The sequence below is a fragment of the Elephas maximus genome, chromosome 4 (genome assembly GCF_024166365.1).
Source record: "Elephas maximus indicus isolate mEleMax1 chromosome 4, mEleMax1 primary haplotype, whole genome shotgun sequence".
In the NCBI taxonomy this organism is placed as follows: Eukaryota; Metazoa; Chordata; class Mammalia; order Proboscidea; family Elephantidae; genus Elephas; species Elephas maximus.
The window spans coordinates 160566500-160579088 of NC_064822.1; the positions used below are offsets into that span (position 1 = coordinate 160566500).

Consider the following 12589-nt stretch of genomic DNA (forward strand, 5'->3'; position numbering starts at 1 on the left):
TTGTTGCTAGCTGCCATTGAGTCAGCCCCAACTTATGGTGACCCCATGCACAATGGAACAAAACACTGCCCAGTCTTGCACCATCCCATGATCAGTTGCACATCAGAACCATTGTGATCCATAGGGTTTTCATTTGCTAATTATCCAGAACCAGATCGCCAGACCTTTCTTCCTAGGCTATCTTAGTCTGGAAGCTCTACTGAAACCTGTTCAGCATCAGAGCAAAACCAAGTCTCCACTAAGAGAAAGGCTGTGGATTCACTTGAGGTGCACCAGCCAGGAATCAAATCTAGGTCTCGCATTAAAAAAACAAAAAACACCCATTGCCTTCTAACTGATTCCAATTCATAGCAATCCTATAGGACAGAGCAGAATTGCCTCACAGGGTTTCCAAGGAGTGGCTGGTGGATTGGAACTGCCAGCCTTTTGGTTAGCAGCCCAAGCTCTTAAGCACCACGCCATTAGGGCTCCAGGTCTTGCATGGAACTCGAGAATTCTACCACTGAACCACCACTGCCCTTAGAGGTAGGCTGTGCTATGTTGTAGTCAATATTACTCTTGACAATTCCTTAAATTGCCCTTAAATTTCAGTATACATTCCAGTATACGCGGGTATATTGTACATTTTAAAATAAGTGCAATACAGCTTGTTTTTCCTTCAACTTTGGAAAAAATTACCGTATCTTCTACTGACACTAAATGAAATAATTGGAGGAGCACTTCAGCTTATTTGCTGAGTGCTGAGAGTTGAATTTGCCTCAGTTAAATGTAGGATGTGACTCATTAAGCTTCTCATATGAATAAGAGTTGTATTTTTCTTCCTCAATGATATACAGTAAACCAAAAGGTGTTGAGTCGATTTCGACTCATGCCAAAAAAAACACCAAAAACCAAGCTCCTTGCCACTGAGTCAATTCCAACTTATAGCGACCCTACAGGACAGAGGAGAACTGCCTCATAGGGTTTCCAAGGCTGAAATCTTCAGAAGCAGACTGCCACATCTTTCTTCCATGGAGGAGCTGATGGGTTCGAACCACCAACCTTTTAGTTAGCAGCCAAGTGCTTTAACCACTGTGCGACCCTATGAAACCACACCAAACCCATTGCTGTCAACTCAATTCTGACCCATAGCAACCCTATAGGACGGAGCAGAACTGCCCCACAGGGTTTCCAAGGAATGCCTGGTGGGTTCGAACTGACGACCTTTTGGTTAGCTGAACTCTTAACCACTATGCCACCATATATATGCCTTTTATCAATCATCTGTCTACCTCAATAGATTTAAAAACAGAATACAGGAATCTTATAAACTTTAAGACTGAAAATTAATTCTGCTATATTACTTGAGTCTCATAATGAAGTTAGTACTTCCCTGTGCAGGGGTTATCAATTGAGAATTTTCATTTTAATCCTTCATGGAGCCTTTTTTTTTTTTTTTTTACGTCACATGTCCAAGCCCTACTCCAGACCTAATCAATCAGAACCTCAGGGGATAGATCCTGACTATCTGCATTTTTGTCACATTCCACCAGTTATTCTGCTAGGTACTATTAGCAGATGACCGTAATTTCTAGTGCCGTAATTCTTCCACAACACTAAAAAGTATTTAATGAACACCTATTTATACTCTGCTGGATTTGTATAGAACTGGCCCCTAGCCCATATGATTCTGAGATTATAATTCTTGAGATGCCTCCTGCAGGAGAAGCTATCCCTAATATTCTCCAGCCACTCTGTTGTTAGTGGCCACATGCCAGCCCTGGACTCATGCTGACCCCCTGCACAACAAAACAAGATGCTGCCCAGTCCTGTGCCATCCCCATGGTCGATTAGGGATCAGACCCTTCTGATCCATAATTTTCTTCCTAGCTCGGCTTAGTCTGGAAGCTCCACCGAATCTGTTCAGCATCATAGCAACATGTAAGCCTCCACTGACAGGTAGATGGTGACTGCGCATGAGGCACGCTGGCTGAAGCCTACTAAAAGCTTTACCCAAGAGAACTGTAACATAAAAAGGTTCTTCCACTTGCATTGTCACTTATGACCCGGTCTTACTTCTCAAGGAGACCTGAGGTCTGAAAATGTTTCATCTTATACTTCTTATACTTATGTTTGCTCTTCCAACAGGATCTAGGCTGAATAAAAACTTAATTTACCGAAAAAAATAAAAATAAACTTCAAAATATCTGCCACAAAGGACTGCTGAACATTACCTGAATACACAGAAGCTTTGATATTTCATTGCGGGGTGGGGGGGGGTTCTTTTCAACAAAGGAAATTAGTCACAACACTCAGGAAGACAGTACATGGAACTAAGTAAAAAAATAGAGTAGGGTGCTCTACTTCCCTTTATCAACCAAAGAAGAATTTCCTGAACCCCTACTATATGTGTACAACCAAAATTACATGCTAGCAGTTGTCTTCTTACTTAATTTCTGGATTGAGTATTATCATAAATAAAGAAGATATGAAATACAGTGCAAACTGTGAAAGCCAGAACTCGATGGGACTGCCTTGTTTTTCTGGGTCTCACAAGTTTTCCATCTTTGACAGGGTGCAGTTTTACCACTTTTCTATTGCTCCTTTTAGGGGAAAGATTTTGAGTCTTCTTTCTCTCACACAGGTTCCACCTTTTGCAGGTTTTATTGTATTTTCAAAATAACAATATAAATTCCCAAAGCCATACAATTTCAGTTAGCTGTTCAATAAGCATGTTATTAAAGTTTTTTTTTTTTTTGGTAGAAAAAAAATTGCGAAATCTGTCAAAGCCTAGTAATAAAGGTTGGTGTAATAGTCTATCAAATTAAACTCATATAATCTGTTGGGTCAAGTCTTAAGAGAAAGTAAGATGAATGCCCTAAACTTCTCAACCCTCCCCCCAACCCCAGCTTACTGAAAATAATGAAAACTGACAGATTGTCATCTTGATTTTACTTTTATTACCATTCGAAAAACATCCTATCTTTGGGATTTTCAAAGGGATTTAAATAAACAACAACAACAAAATAAAACCACCTCTCATCAGATTTATCTTACTTTCTGAGTCTTATGGCTTTGTCAGAGCTTCAGGGTTATTTACCTGGTCGATTTTGATTCTTAAATTGCTTTTTAATTTCTGGTACCAACTTTACCTTTTTCTTTAATTGTTTTATACTTAATGCTGCTTCCCAAAGACATAAATCCCTGTTTTCAGTGTACCAGCAATTCACCTGACTATACATCAGTACTGAGCTGGTGTTAATTTCAAATAAATATAGCACAATATTATGTACCTAAAGTCCTCAATGCTTACTCACTGAATTAAATATATACCAATTTGCGTTTACCATTGTTGGTTAACTGTGCATTGCAGAAAGCCAGTGACAACTGGTAGGCAGAGGGCCTAGCCTAATTGTATGCCTTTGAGGCAGATCTCCCTGCTTCATCTTGTAAATGGAGTTAGATCATCTCTAAAACCCACATGATTCTGAGATTACAACTGTTGAGATACTTTCTTCAGGAGAAGCTATCCCTTACAGTCTCTAGCCACTTTGTTGTTCTTAGCTGCTGTGTGTCAGCCCCTGACTCATGCACGATGCTGCCCAGTCCTGTGCCATCCCCATGATCGGTCAGAGATTGGACCCTTGTCGTCCATGGGTTTCTTCATGGTTCGTCTTAGTGTGGAAGCTCCACTAAATCTGTTCAGCATTATGGCAACAAACAACCCTTCACTGACAGACGAGTGGTGGGTGTGCATGAGGCGCACTGGCTGGGAATCAAACTGGGTCTCCCACATGGAAAGTGCCACTGAACCACCAATGACTCATTCTGGCCACTTCACATTATTTTCTTCTGCATGCATGCTTCTTCATTTTTCTCCAGCATCTGTCTCCACCACTAGAAGGCAAGCTCCAGAAGGGCAGGGACTTTGTTAATCTCATTCACTGCTTTATTGCTGTGCTGAAAACAGGGCCTGAGAATAGTCAGAGCTGCCACATACTCATACCCTTAATATGTCTCAGTAACAGGAAATTTCTTTTAAAGAATCCAATACCCATTTTAATGTAGAATAATATTATGAAAATTTAGCAGGAATCAACTTCAACCAGATCACTGAATAAGCCCTTAATTTTTAGTGGGAACGAGCGTTCAATTAAGTCACTGGTCCTGCAATATCAGAAATCCTTTTTTTTTTTTTTTTTTGCTTTGAAAGAAACACAACTCAAAAAATAACAAGCCATTACGTTACAGTCTGCTCCAATGTCAAAGTCTTGAAATAAGTGCATGATGTTTGGAAACGAATCCAGCACCTCTGGATCTTAATACTGTATCAACAGTCAGGCCCAAAGCTTCTTACAGCAAAGCAGCAAATCCTTTATTTACACAGCTGTTTGGCTCCAGGGGAAAATAAGGTAAGAAACTGAAGCACTAGTACCATTTTACTATTACAAACAACCATCATCTGTTACACACAGGTGGCTGTGTGGTTCACGTGCACACCTTCTGGGCAACTGAACCAGCTCCAAATTAATAAAATAGTGACCTGTACATGCTGAAAAAGAAGTAAAATATACACCCTATCATTACCTCTCCTTTTTCATATAATGCTTAGAATAATTCTAAGATCTCTACTGAAGACCCAAGCTCTCACAGATGCAGAAAAAACAGAGCAAACTCTTCTTCAAGATTCTTATAACTTAGATAACCCCAGATCTCTTCCATGTTCCCCATATAGACATGTATAACAGATCGGTGAACAAAAACAGCAGTTAACGCTTCCAAGTGAGCCGTGCTAAAAACCAACTAACTCAGCTAAACACAGGAAGTATCCCTCTTTTAAACACCACAAAAATGTCTGTGGTGTTCTTTAATTGTAAAGTTGACAAAATATAAAAATAGTCTGATTATTCTAGAATAATTCAAATGACAGAATCATAAACTTTCAACTGGGCCCTAGGAATCAAGTTTACATATTTAAAAGTCAAAGTAAGTGCTTCTGTACCTGCTCATTACGAAACGATAGGACTGGAATTGAAAACTGATACATATAAGGAATGACTGTTTTCAATTCATTTGACACTCAAAAAAGGGAGAACTAACATTGGCTGGAAAGATTTTTTTAATTTCTAACTACTTTAAATTCAAAATACTTTAGACTGAAATAAAGCAATAAAGAAAACTTCGACAAACGTGATGCACAGAAATTCAGCATGAAAATAATACACCTCAAGTCAGTAGAAAGCCTCCCTTTGTTAAGAAAAAGAGTGCTTATAAACAACTCTAATGGTGTATGACACATCTCCTATAATACACACATGCAAGATCAAGATCAAAAAGGAAAGATCCACAACGTCTTCTACAGAAACACTTCACTCCCTGCTTTCTTATTCCTATTGGTTAATTTCTTGTCTTGTTAATTGTAATCTGATTACACCTAGCAATGCAACACTCAAATACATCTAGGCTTTAGAAATAATACAAATCAGAATATTTAGGGTGCTGTTCGACAATTTCCAGTTGCAGAAATCTTAAACAAATGCCAGGAAAAGTACAGAAAACTTAATCTGATACTTAAGTGCTGATTCTACAAGTAACTTTGAGGAAAAGCTTTAAACTATTATTATTTCTAATGAAAGTTTATTCCCTTCAACATGAACAAAAACATTTTTTTTAAAAAAAAACCTTTACTTAACACATTAAATTCTGTTTTAAAAATTAACCTACTTTCTTATAAAATGAATTCAACACCTCATTAAAAATCATTTTAGAAAATAAGAACTGTTCCTTTAAAATGTCCAGAATTGCTCAAAATCCACACAAAGGTAAACACAGGCTTTGTCATCTGGATAAGGGGAAAAGAGTGTGAGAGTCAGACAGAAAACAGGGCTTCGTTTACACAAACTAGGTAGAAATTTAAGAAAACCATACGAAATTGGGCGAAGATGAGTAAACAGTTGCTATCGGCAATCTTATTGCTCTGTTTCTCAAATAACCACCAGGACGTGAGGAACAATGTCTAAATCACTTTATCGAATAAGGCTGCAAGAGTTTCCAGTCGATACTAGCTTTAAAGCTAGTCGCACAGAGTCGCTGAGTTCAACACGCCGGGAATACTTAAGCTTTCCTAGAATAACTAATTTCTTAACATGGGAATCTAAACTACTTTAACATGCAAACGCAAATTACTCAAATTTTAGGCAAGAAGAGCAAACGCTCTCTACATTTCGCGTTTCACCTGGCGCAAAGAGCCTCCAAATAGCTCTCCCTCTGAAGGGAAGTCCCAAGAGATACACGGATTTCCAAGCAGCCCTCTTGGCAGGAACAGGCGAGTAAACCCGGCAGCAAACCCCATTCGTTCAGCATTAGCCGAGGTCCTCTGGAAAGGTAGAGAGGACAGACACACAGCTCACCCACCCGGAGGAAAAAGTTGCTCGAAAGCCGAAGACGAGCAATACTCCCTAAAAACTTTCCAGCGGCAGCGCTGGCGCCGTCACTTACCGGCGGCAGAAGTCATGATTCCCCTGTGCAGCTCGCTTCCCCGCTCGCCCCCCTCAATCCATGTTCTCTTTTCAGTCCATTGTTTCAAGTTTTATGCCAGAAGAGAAAAGCCCCCACAGCTATCGCTTTCCCTCCCGCGGCCCACGCACAAAGGATGCAGCGGGCTCCCGGGACCCCGCGGCGCTCCCGGGCGCGAGCAGCCGGCGGCGGGCAGGCGTGCACGAGCGCCGCCCCACAGAGCTCCGGGCCGAACGCCAGGCGCGGCCCCGAGCTGCGCGCACCACGGCCCCGCCGGAGCGTGCCCCGCTCACTCCCCCAAAAAATCAGTGCTCCAAGCGCCCCCTGCTGCTAGTCGCGACGGTAAAAGGCACACAAAAGTCCCAGCCTCCTCCAATCAGATGGCTTGAACTTCATCCCGCTCCCGCCCCTCCCGCCCACATACGCACCCTCTTCTTCAATAAGCGCGTCAGGAAAGGGGCGAGAGCTGCGAGGCCTGCTGGGAACTGTAGTTTTCTGTCCCCCACGGACGGGCAGGCGCTTAAGCGTCGGTGCTGCTTGTTCTCCCGCCTTCATTTCCCATCGTGCTGAGGCGGGTGGCATGGCGGAGAAGGATGACACCGGACTTTGACGAAGAGGTGGTTTTTGAGGTGAGGGAAAAATGGTGGTAGATGTGGATTGCATTTGTTTGAGGAGAAGGACTAAGGGGTAAAGCCAGGAGGCAAGGGGTGGGGCCGGGCCAGGGGCGAGGGGGCGGGTGACGTGCTCCCACCGGCGTCCGCCACAGACCCCCGGCGGTTTCGGGGCCTAGCGTTAGGCGCAGCCTGACAGGTGTAACCCGCGGCGCCCTGGCCGCGGCCGGCCTCTGCCCTAGGCCCGCCCAGAATCCCGAGCTCTGGCCGCGTTGCCAGCGCCCCTGGGCAGGAGCCCAGTCTTCGTTTCCCCGGGGACGGATGCACTGCAGGGGGACTGCGCCTGACTGGGGCGGGGCCGAATCGTGCATTTTGGATATCCACTAGTACTATTTAGCCTCCCCCTTTTTCTTACTCGATTTTTTCGGTCGGTGTATAGTGTCGCTATGAGTCGGAATCGACTGGATGGCAAAGGTATCCAAAAGTGCCTCGGGTTACCGTTCCCCGTCGAGGCGTGGCCCGCGGAATGACAGCAGCAGGTTCCAGTTTTCTAACATGGTTTGAAATCTTTGTGTAGGGATCTACTGTGAGTGGTTAAGCCCGGGACATCTCAGCATCTAGGTCCAAGTCTTTTGTCCTTTGCTGATGAGCTAGGTGTAGCCAGCTCTGAATCGAGGCTCTGAATGTGACTGCTTTTGTGTGGGATTATTTTAAGGTGTCTCTGCCATCTTGAAGAAAAAACACCAGTCCTCTGTATATATATTTTGCATGTATGCTTTTTACGTTCATTCATCCAATTGGATTTTAAGAAATTGAAAACAAAACGACTCATGGCATACAATGGGAAAGTTAGGCACTAACAGATAATTACAGTACGGAATGATAAACGTTGAAAGATGTTCAAACTGTCATTGGAGGATTAATTTGGAAACTGTACTCCTTGCAGCGTTGGTGAGGCTACACCCAGTAAATGATAATAGAGGTGAATCTTGAACCATGTATCAGAATAGAAAGAGGGAAGGGTTAGAGTGCATTACCTAGAAGATTGAGAAACATGAAAGTACCTGGTGTGGTTTTTCGGTGGGGATGGGGCAGAATCCTGGTGCCTCAGTCGTTAAGCCTACCGCTGCTGAAAGGTGGGTGATTCCAACCCACCAGCCTCAGCGGGAAAAAGATGTGGCAGTGGACTTCCATAAAGATTTACAGCCTTGGAAACCCTATGAGGCAGTTCTCCTCTGTCCTGTAGGGTCTCTATGAGTTGAATCGAAATCGTTTGGGGCCCGAGTTGTGGAAATGAGAGAAGAAATAGTGGAATAAAGGGTTGGACAGACATTTCTAAGATAAAATTGAGAAAACTGTTGCAGATTGAATGTGGGAGTTGAAGAAGACACAGAAATCTATGTTGCTTAGATTTCTAGAGTAAGGGAAACTGGGTGGGCGTATGTATTTTTTAACCCTATTATTTCTTAAATTTCTGAATATAACAGTAGTACATACTCAAAGAGCATTTTATTTTAGAAAGTAAGCCAAAAATGTAAGATCGTCCATTATTATACCAACCAAAGGTGTCCACTATTAACATTATGATATGTGTTCTTACTGACTTTTTCTATGCAAATGTTTGTCATCTTTTTTAACACAAAAAGAAATAATACATAGAATTTTGTATCCTATATTTTCACTTTAATTTATCGTATTGTTCCCCATTCATGCACTTGTTACTATAATAATATGAATTATATATGTATCATAATATAACCTTTTTCACGTTATTGGGTAATTAAATTGTTTCAGAATGTTCACCATTGTCATTAGTTGTTAGGTGCTGTGTAGTCGGTTTAGACTCACAGCAACCCTATGAACAACAGAACAAAACACAGCCAGGTCCTGTGCCATCCTCACAATCTTTGCGATGTTTGAGCCCATTATTGCAGCCACTGTATCAATCCATCTGGTTCAAGGTCTTTTTTTCCCTGACCCTCTATTTTACCAAGCATAATGTCCTCCTCTGGGGACACCATCGCAGTCAATGCAGAAGGAGCACTGGTGGTGCAGTATTAAGCAATCAACTGCTAACAAAAGGTTCCAACCCACTAACTGCTCCGTGGCAGAAAGAGGTGGCAGTTGGCTTCTTAAAGATTTACAGTCTTGGAAACCCTATGGGGCAGCTCTACTCTGTCCTATGGGGTCGTTATGAGTCAGAATGGACTCAACTTGACAGCAGTGGGTTTGTTTTTTTTTAATCAACACTAAGCCCATCTTTAATTGCAACTCTGATTTTTCTTCAAAATAGTTTCTAGAGTGGAGCCAGTGGATCAAAGACTGTCACCATTTTTTAAAGAGTTATGACGTCGCCAAACTCATCAGAAAGCTTGTACCAATTCACATTTCCATTAGAAATAGAGTATTAGTTTTACCAATCCTCAGCAACAGTCTTGTTAGTTTCCTTTAATCTTTACTAGTTTGATAGGCAAACCATTGTAGTCCATTGTTCTGTTTTACATTTTGTGCATTTAAATATTTCATAGCCATCTTTATTTCTTTGATTAAGCATCCTCTTGATATTGTGTGACACCGTTTTCCTATTGGATAGTAGCTTTTTAAAAATTGAGTTGCATGAGTTCTTTATATATTAACTTCACTAACCCTTTGTCAGAACCCTTGTGGCATAATGGTTAAGAGCTATGGTTGCTAACAAAAAGGTCAGCAGTTCAAATCTACCAGCTGCTCCTTGGAAACGCTATGGGACAATTCTACTCTGTCCTATAGGGTCGCCATGAGTCAGAATCGACTCGATGGCAATGGGTTTTTTTGGTTTGGAACCGTTTGTCATACATGTAGAAATTTTTTCCGCATTGCTGTTTTGATTTATTTGCTTTTTGTCACATATGCAGTTTTTTGTTGCAGTATAATATACGTACAGGAAAGTACACAAATTATGAGTGTACAGATTGATAAATTTTCACGCATTGAATCCACCCTTGTAACCAGCACCCAGATCAAGAAACGGACATCGCCAACACAATATAAGTTTCCTCCTGCTGCCTTTCAGTCACTATTCCCCCCTCAAAGATAACCACTATTCAGATTTGTAATAGACTAGATTAATTTTGTCTGTTTTTATAGTTTACATACTGTGTAATTGTGTCTGGCCTTTTGTTTTTTCTTTTTTTTTTTTTTGCTTAACATTATGTTTGTGAGATTCATCTATACTGTTACATGAGCATTTTTATTTTTGTATAGAATTCCATGTGAATATATGACAGTTTTTTAATCCATTCTAATATTTATGGTCACTGGGTAGTTACAGATAGTGCTACTGTGAACGTTTTACCCTATGTGTTTTGTTGAACACATGTCTGTTGGGAATGGGTTTGCCGGGTAATAGGAAATGTACGTGTCACCTTCGGTCAATATTGGTAGATATTACCAAGCATTATTTCACAGTGATTGTAATGATTTATACTCCAGCAGCAGTGCCTGAGAGGTTTGGTTGCTCCACATCCTCACCAACACTTGCTATAATTTCAGTCTTTTTCTTTTTCTAGTGTATGTGTACTTGGATTTCTTTGTTGGTTTTAATTTGCATTTTCCTGATAAGTAAGTTGAGAGTCCTTTTACGTGTTTACTGGTCAATATGTTGTTGTTAGGTGCCTTGAGCTGGTTCCGACTTATAATGACCCTACATACAATAGGACGAAAGGCTGCCCAGTCCTACACCATCCACACAATTGTTGGTGTTTGAGCCTGTTGTTGCAGCCACTGTATCAGCCTGTCCCTTTGAGAGTCTTCCTCCTTTTCACTGACCTTCTGCATTACCAAACATAATGTCCCTTTCCAGGGACTGATCCCTCCTGATAACATGTCCAAAGTAAGTGAGACAAAGTCTCGCCATCTTTGCTTCTAAGGAACATTGTGGATTACTTCTTCCAAGAAGGGTTGGTTCGTTCTTCTGGCAGTTCATGGTACATTCATTATTCTTTGCCAACACTATAGTCCAAATGCATCAACTCTTGTTTGGTCTTCCTTATTCATTGTCCATCTTTCACATGCATATGAGGCAATTGAAAATACCATGGCTTGGGTTAGGTACATCTTATTCCTCAAAGTGATATCTTTGCTTTTCAACACTTTAAAGAGGTCATTTGCAGCAGATTTGCCCATGCAGTACATCGTTTGATGTCTTGACTGCTGCTTCCGTGGGCATTGATTGTGGATCCAAGTAAGATGAAATCCTTGACAACTTCAGTATTTTCAATATTTTCTCCGACTCATAGCAACCCTATATGACGGAATAGAACTGCCTCATAGGGTTTCTTAGGCTGTAATCTTTTCGGCAAGGAGCCCTGGTTGCACAGTGGTTAAGCACTCAGCTGCTAACTGAATGGTCAGCAGTTGGAACCCAACAGTGACTCCATGGGAAAGACATGTGGCAGTGTGCTTTCGTAAAGATTACAACCTTGGAAACCCTGTGGGGCAGTTCTACTCTGTTGTGTAGGGTCCCTGTGAGCTGGAATTGACTTGATGGCAATGGATTTGGAGTGTTTACAGGAGCAGATTGCCAAGTTTTTTCTACTGCACAGCAGTTGATAGATTTGAACCTCCGACCTTTTGGTTTGCGGCACTTAACCATTGCACCACTAGGGCTCCTTATGTACCTAGAATATCTTATCTCTGTGTACTGGTTTTGCACTCTCTTAATGGTGTCTTTTAATAAACCAAAACCCGAAAACCAAACCCCTTACTATCGAGTCGATTCCAACACATAGCGATCCTGCAAGACAGAGTAGAACTGCCCCATAGGATTTCCAGGGAGTGGCTGGTGAATTCGAACTGCCAAACTTTTGGTTAGCAGCCGTAGCTCTTAACCGCTGTACCACCAGAGCTCCACTTTTAATAAACAGAAGGTCTTAATTTTTTAATAATCCAGGTATACCATTTTCTTTTATGGTTAGTACTTTTTAAGATATATTTGCCTACTGTATGGTCACAAAGATATTTTCTCTAAAAGCTTTATCATTTTACTTTTCCCATTTAGCCATCCATCTGGCAATGATTTTTGAATTTGGTATAAAATAAGGGTCAAAATATTTTTTTCCCATATGGATGCCCAATTAACCTGGTACCATTTAATAAAAAGACCATCTTTTTCTTACTGTACTGCAATATTACCTTTGTCTGTTTATGTGTGGATATGTTTCTGGACTTTTCTCCTGTTTCATTGCTCAGTTTGTCCATTCTTGTGATAATACCACATTATCTTAATTACTATAAATTTATAAAAGGCCTTATTATCTGTTAAGGTAAGCCCTACAGCTTTGTTTTTCAAGATTGGCTTGGCTGTTCTTATATTTCCATATCAGTTTTAGAATCCCATCTCTTTCTGTGCTCTAGGACTGATTTTACAAAGTGGGAATTATCTATTACTTGAGGGTCAGTTAAATTGGCCCTAAATGACCTAGGCCTTTGCTGGAGTTAGAAGG

General features: G+C 41.3%; 2 protein-coding genes across 5 annotated transcripts in view; one reads left to right on the forward strand and one right to left on the reverse strand.

Moving 5' to 3' along the window:
* Nucleotides 1-6508, reverse strand: part of FGD6 (FYVE, RhoGEF and PH domain containing 6) — a 142580-nt gene extending 136072 nt beyond the window's left edge. The window contains exon 1 of the mRNA XM_049884083.1: nucleotides 6478-6508. Within this exon, the coding sequence (XP_049740040.1) occupies nucleotides 6478-6493 (16 nt within the window). The 5' untranslated portion in view covers nucleotides 6494-6508. The remainder of the gene's footprint in view (nucleotides 1-6477) is intronic.
* A 470-nt stretch (nucleotides 6509-6978) lies between these two features.
* VEZT (vezatin, adherens junctions transmembrane protein) overlaps nucleotides 6979-12589 on the forward strand; it is a 93985-nt gene continuing 88374 nt past the window's right edge. For all 4 annotated transcript variants that reach the window (XM_049884088.1, XM_049884084.1, XM_049884085.1 and 1 more), the window contains exon 1: nucleotides 6979-7124. In XM_049884088.1, coding sequence (XP_049740045.1) covers nucleotides 7089-7124 — 36 coding nt within the window. In that variant the 5' untranslated portion in view covers nucleotides 6979-7088. The remainder of the gene's footprint in view (nucleotides 7125-12589) is intronic.